General features: G+C 48.0%; 1 protein-coding gene across 1 annotated transcript; it reads left to right on the plus strand.

Annotated features, from left to right (window-relative positions):
- The first annotated feature begins 2,303 nt into the window (after window positions 1–2,303).
- LOC135702787 (uncharacterized) lies at window positions 2,304–5,477 on the plus strand. Its single transcript, XM_065223832.1, has 3 exons — window positions 2,304–2,381; window positions 2,450–4,822; window positions 4,965–5,477. The coding sequence occupies exons 1-3, from the start codon at window positions 2,304–2,306 to the stop codon at window positions 5,475–5,477; spliced, it is 2,964 nt and encodes a 987-aa protein (XP_065079904.1).
- The last annotated feature ends 1,248 nt before the right edge of the window (window positions 5,478–6,725 follow it).

Raw genomic sequence — 6,725 nt, forward strand, 5'->3', positions numbered from 1 at the left:
CTACAAGAGTACCTGACACAATCATGGGGTTCTTCGATCCGTTGGGACTACTCTCATGCTTCACCGTACATGGAAAGATCTTGGTTCAGGACTTATGGCGAACGGGCTGTGAGTGGGATGAAGAAGTCGACGATGCATGCTTGGTCAAGTGGAAGCAATGGACGGAGCTCTTGCCGTTAGTGGAGAGGGTTCGCATTCCGCGCTCATATTTTGGACACACGCGGTCATCCGAAATTAACAGGCTTGAGCTGCACATCTTCACGGACGCTAGTATACAGGCATATGGCTGCGTGGCCTACTTTCGTGCAATGGTAGGCGGTGAAATTAAATGCCTGTTGGTGATGTCTCGATCAAAAGTAGCCCCTCTTAAGTTACAATCCATTTCGCGATTAACTGATGGATCCTCGGTGCAAGAATGTTACAAACGATCAAATCCAACCATTCGCTTTCCATAAACCGTTGTTTCTTTGGACAGATTCGCAAACAGTTATGAGTTGGTTGCGTTCGAATCAACGAAAATACAAGCAGTTCGTTGCATTCAGGGTTGGAGAAATTTTGGAGACAACCAGCTCAACGGATTGGCAATGGATTAGATCTCGGATGAACCTGGCTGATGCACTAACGAAGTGGGGACAAGGTCCTCCATTGGATTCAGAAGGAGAGTGGTTTAATGGTTCAAATTTCCTGTACCAACCAGAAGATTGCTGGCCGACCGAGGGGTTGCCGGATGCAAACACTGAGCAGGAAATGAAAGCATACTTGCTGCACCATGAAGTGAAGAAGTTTCCAGAACCCGTGATCGATGTAGAAGTGACATGGCACTGGCGTAAGTTGTTGCGAATCACAGCTTGCGTAATCAGATTCATTACAAATCTTCGACGCAAGGTAAAGGGCTTTCCGTTACGAACGATGGTGGCGAACGAGAGGCAACAACAGCTACTTAAGGCGGAATACAATGTTGTACAGCGACCACTGCAGCAGGACGAATTTTCGAAAGCGGAAGTGATTTTGTGGAGGCAGGCGCAGTTGGAGGCGTTCCCAGATGAAGTATTATTATTATTTAACTATATTAATGAGGCTTTCAGCCTTGGGCTGGTTTGCCTCCAATTTCCCAGATGAAGTAATGGTACTCCTGGGAAATGGATCACTCAAAGCGAATCAGAAGCCAGAGCAGATCGGGAAGAGGAGCCCATTATACAAACTCACTCCGATCGTAGACGAGTGTGGCGTGATTCGAATGAATGGTAGGATGGCGAAGTCAGATGAAATCCCGTTCGATATGAAGTTCCCGATTATCCTTCCGAAAGGACACGCAGTGACGAAACGATTGGTACAATATTACCATGAAAAGTTTGGACATGCAAATCGGGAAACGGTCTTCAACGAGCTTCGACAGAAGTTTTATATTCCGAAGTTGCGAACGGAAATCCAGCAAGTGATGAGAAAGTGTGTCTGGTGTACACAAGGTGGTACAAGGAGTACTTGCCAACGATCAACAAGCGTACCGAGTGGTTTGCTGAGAGAAAGTTATTGAAGAAGGGAGATCTCGTGTTTGTAGTAGATGGACAGAACCGGAAAAGCTGGGTTAGAGGTATTGTCGAGGAAGTCTTCGTAGGATCAGACGGCAGAGTTAGGCAGGCGGACGTACGGACAGGCAAAGGCGTATTCCGGCGTGGAGTAGCCAACCTTGCAGTGCTGGAAGTTCTTGATGGTAAATCCGGAACCACTGATGAAAGGGTACCGGAGTTACGGGATGGGGTGTGTTGTCACCACTGGGCTTCAGCTGTACTCGCGACGGGCCTGCCGTGAAGTGAGATGTGAGAAGCGAGATGTATGCGTCACCGGTCTACAGCGGTAGGACCGTCGTTGATTGTTTACATCGATTCGTGGAGAAGTAGAACGGAGGATACAAACAAAAACAAACCCAAGAGATAGTGGAGGAGCTCAGTTTTGTTTAACAAAGTTGTAAAATCACAAATAAATTAAAGTTTAAATCAGTTTTCTGTGAAGGTGGTAGTTTCTTAGTTTAGTGCTAAATATTCCGGTTGACTTCTAAATCGGATGATTACCTGCCAGAAGCTGAAGATACTATCAGAATAGTTCCGTAAACAAGTTGAATTAATTGATTGATTGACTAGTGTTGGAGCTGAGAACAGCAGCATAACCAGCGTCGTAGCACGAGGGATTAGAGGGGACTATTTCTTTTGACCTGCTTGAAAAGTTGCTGCAAAAATTTAGTCAAATTCTATAATTGATCCGAACAAACTCAAAAGAAATATCGAGAAAAGGATCTAACCTCAAAAATGATGCCGGGAGATGCGAATTTCACGACGACCGCCTGTGGAGGCTGCGGATCGGTGTCCGATGAGGATGAAGGCATGGTATGTTGTGACAAGTGCAACGTTTGGTACCATTACCGGTGCGTGGGAGTCACGGAGGACGTCGAAAGTGGAAAGAGGAAGACTGCCAAAGCCAGAAGAAACTGGACGCAGAATCTTCCAAAACGGGTGCCAAAAAGAAGAAGAAGAAGACCGACGACAACTCGGATAAGTCCAGCGTGAAATCCGACGGAAGGTCTGGCTCGTCGATGGAACGTCAGCTCAAAGCTCTTGAAAAGGAACGGAAAAAGAAAAAGCAAGAGCTGAAGAACGAACGCGTTCTGATGGAAAAGTGGATGGAAATCGACCTTCAAGAACAGCGGATCGAAATGGAGACCGAGTTTCGGGCTAAGGAATTACAGCAGCAAAAACAGTTGTTGGAGAAGGCGCTGAAGGATAAGCAAGATCATTTGGACTGGATGAAGAAGATGCGGGAGTCGTTCAATGCAAGGATGGATCAAATCCAGCAAAAGTTGTCCAAGCTAAGCGCTGGTGAAGATGACAGAAAGGAATCGGTGAACAAAGTTTCTGATACCGTGAAACAGTCGACCGCGGGAGCTACGTTGAAGAATCCGGAAATACGTAGCCAAAAGCGATCGGAGAAAACCAAGAAGGTCGAATCGGATGAAGAACAGGAGGAAGAGGAAGATGAAGAGTCTGCTGAATCTAGCAGCGACGATGAAAGTGAGGAGCAGTCTGAAAGCGACTCGGATGAGGCCACCGAAGAAGAAGACGAGGAAGAAGAACCCAAGAAGACGAGCAAAGAGAAGAATAAGTCAGGAAAAGTTAGATCTCACGGGCTGGGACAGTCTAATGCGGCACCTTCTAAAGCGCAAATGGCGGCCCGGAGTGGAATCAGCAAGAGACTTCCACTATTTACTTTAAAGCCTGAAGCATGGCCGCTGTTTATTGGAAGCTATCAAGCCTCCAACGATGCTTGTGGGTTTTCCGACGTTGAGAATCTTGTTCGGCTGCAGGAGAGCTTAAAGGGTCAGGCGTTGGAAAACGTTCGAGGACAGCTACTGTTTCCAAAATCGGTGCCGAAAGTCATAAGCAAACGTCGTCAGCTGTATGGACGCCCGGAACAGTTGCTACAGTGTCAGCTTGAGAAAGTGTGGCGATTGGATCCTCCGAAGTCCGACAAATTAGCGTCATACATTCCATTCGGTAATGCTGTGGAGCAATTATGTGAGCATCTAGAGGCAGCGGGTCTAGAGCAGCACCTGGTTAATCCTCTTCTTATCCAGGATCTCGTCGACAAGCTTCCGGCCCACGATAAGCGTGAATGGGTTCGCTACAAAAATCGGAAAAGAAAGGTGAACCTGCGTACTTTTACCGATTTTGTGTCGAAGATTGTTGCAGAAGCTTACGAGGCCAACGTGAAGATGGATTTCATAGCAGAATCGAAGCCAGTTTGCAACGAGCACGCCGGAAAGAGCAAAGCGAAGAAAAAGGGAGCTCATTTATACAATCACAGTGCAGTGGAGAGGGCCAACCCCGGCGTCGGCGAGAATCATCCGAGATCGTGCAAAGCGTGCAAGCGGACCGATCAGCGTCTGCGATTCTGCCAGGATTTCAAGGCTTGGACGCTTCGGGACCGTTTGAAGTTGGTCGAAAAGTGGAAACTCTGCGTTGTCTGCCTCAATGATCACGGTAACGCTCCGTGCAAATTCAAGATCCGGTGCAACATCGACGAGTGTCGCGAACGTCACAATCCTCTATTGCATTCCGCCACCGGATCCGTGGTAATCAACGCACACTTTCGAACCACCAGTACCATCATGTTCCGTATGATACCAGTGACATTGTATTTCGGTAAGCGGTCGGTTAATACGTTAGCGTTTCTGGACGAGGGCGCATCAGTGACTCTGATAGAAAGTTCCCTGGCAGATCAGCTAGGTGTTCAAGGAACGAAGGAACAGTTGACCATCAAATGGACAGCCGATATCACGCGCATGGAGAAGGGATCCCGACGAATGGACTTGTTCATTTCCGGACGAGATTGGAAGGAGAAACATCAACTCGGCACGGTTCGAACTGTTGACGAGCTGCTACTACCGAAGCAATCCCTAAGTGCGTCGGTGCTCAGTCAGCGGATGAATAAACTGCAAGGGCTACCGATTGCTTCGTACGAAAACCAACGCCCGGGGTTATTGATCGGTCTGAACAATCTCCACTTGCTTGCACCGACTGAAGCAAAGGTTGGTAAGCCTGGTGAGCCAATAGCGGTGCGGTCCAAGCTAGGATGGGCAGTGTACGGTCCAAATGAGGTGCAGCTATCAAATGCAGAAGTGTATCTGGGACATCACGATGAAGTAAGCAATCAGAAGCTGCATGATCTGCTGAAAAGTCAGTACGCTTTAGAGGACTCCGTAGTGATGAAGCTGGCAGAATCGGAAGATGATAGAAGAGCTCGTGAAATCTTTGAGCGGACCACCAGAAGAGTGGGCGATCGATTCGAGCCTACTGCGGAAGGAAGGAGAGCCAGAACTTCCAGATAGTTATCCGATGGCAACGCGCAGGATGAAATGTTTGGAGTAACGACTGCTGAAGTCACCAGCGCTGTTCGAAAACGTTTGCAAGCAGATCAAGGAGTATCAGCAGAAGGGCTATGCGCATCTGGCAAGTGCCGAAGAATTAGAAGAAGCCGAACCGGGAAAAGTTTGGTATCTTCCGCTCAACGTCGTCCTTAACCCAAAGAAACCGGGAAAAGTACGACTCGTGTGGGATGCAGCAGCAAGTGTGAAAGGAATATCCCTCAATTCCTTACTTCTCACAGGACCTGATTTGCTGGTGTGTATACTCACCGTATTTTGCCAATTTCGCGAACGACCGATCGTTTTCGGTGGAGACATCCGCGAAATGTACCACCAGATGCAGATTCGTCCAGCCGACAGACGAGTGCAGCGATTTGTCTTCCGATCGAATCCCAGAGAAGCACCTAGTATTTACGTTATGGACGTAGCTACATTCGGATCGAAAAGTTCTCCATGTTCCGCCCAGTTCGTAAAGAACAAGAACGCGATGGAGTTTGCAGTACAGTATCCGGAAGCCGCCGCAGCAATCGTGAAGAAACAACGACTACTTCGACAGCGTTGATACCATCGAAGAAGCGATACAGCGGGCAAAGCAGGTGAGATTTATACATTCGAAAGGGGGATTCGAGATAAGAAACTGGGTATCCAATTCGGAGGAAGTCCTAGTCAGCCTTGGGGAACCGAAACCCGTCCAGACGATTCATTTCAACCAGGACAAAGAGACTGGAAATGAACGCGTACTCGGTATAATTTGGAATCCAGGTCAAGACGTTTTCTCCTTCTCGACTGAACACCGCGAAGATCTACAAGAGTACCTGACACAATCATGGGGTTCTTCGATCCGTTGGGACTACTCTCATGCTTCACCGTACATGGAAAGATCTTGGTTCAGGACTTATGGCGAACGGGCTGCGAGTGGGATGAAGAAGTCGACGATGCATGCTTGGTCAAGTGGAAGCAATGGATGGAGCTCTTGCCGTTAGTGGAGAGGGTTCGCATTCCGCGCTCATATTTTGGACACACGCGGTCATCCGAAATTAACAGGCTTGAGCTGCACATCTTCACGGACGCTAGTATACAGGCATATGGCTGCGTGGCCTACTTTCGTGCAATGGTAGACGGTGAAATTAAATGCCTGTTGGTTACAATCCATTCCGCGGTTGGAACTGATGGGTCCTCGGTGCAAGAATGTTACAAACGATCAAATCCAACCATTCGCTTTCCATAAACCGTTGTTTTCTTTGGACAGATTCGCAAACAGTTATGAGTTGGTTGCGTTCGAATCAACGAAAATACAAGCAGTTCGTTGCATTCAGGGTTGGAGAAATTTTGGAGACAACCAGCTCAACGGATTGGCGATGGATTAGATCTCGGATAAACCTGGCTGATGCACTAACGAAGTGGGGCAAGAACACTGAGCAGGAAATGAAAGCATACTTGCTGCACCATGAAGTGAAGGAGTTTCTAGAACCCGTGATCGATGTAGAAGTGACATGGCACTGGCGTAAGTTGTTGCGAATCACAGCTTGCGTAATCAGATTCATTACAAATCTTCGACGCAAGGTAAAGGGCTTTCCGTTACGAACGATGGTGGCGAACGAGAGGCAACAACAGCTACTTAAGGCGTTGTACAGCGACCACTGCAGTAGGACGAATTTTCGAGAGCGAAAGTGATTTTGTGGAGCCAGGCGCAGTTGGAGGCGTTCCCAGATGAAGTAATGGTACTCCTGGGAAATGGATCACTCAAAGCGAATCAGAAGCCAGAGCAGATCGGGAAGAGGAGCCCATTATACAAACTCACTCCGATCGT

The sequence above is a fragment of the Ochlerotatus camptorhynchus genome, unplaced genomic scaffold (assembly GCF_037179485.1).
Source record: "Ochlerotatus camptorhynchus isolate MF236.1 unplaced genomic scaffold, CSIRO-AGI_Acam_v1.1 ptg000197l, whole genome shotgun sequence".
In the NCBI taxonomy this organism is placed as follows: domain Eukaryota; kingdom Metazoa; phylum Arthropoda; class Insecta; order Diptera; family Culicidae; genus Ochlerotatus; species Ochlerotatus camptorhynchus.

Excerpts from the sequence above, each read along its gene's own strand:
- LOC135702787 (XM_065223832.1), top strand. The coding sequence starts at position 2,304 with ATGATGCCGGGAGATGCGAATTTCACGACGACCGCCTGTGGAGGCTGC. Across the intron at positions 2,382-2,449 it reads CCGATGAGGATGAAGGCATG|TGGAAAGAGGAAGACTGCCA; the intron begins GTATGTTGTGAC and ends GGACGTCGAAAG. Across the intron at positions 4,823-4,964 it reads TTGAGCGGACCACCAGAAGA|ATCAAGGAGTATCAGCAGAA; the intron begins GTGGGCGATCGA and ends GTTTGCAAGCAG.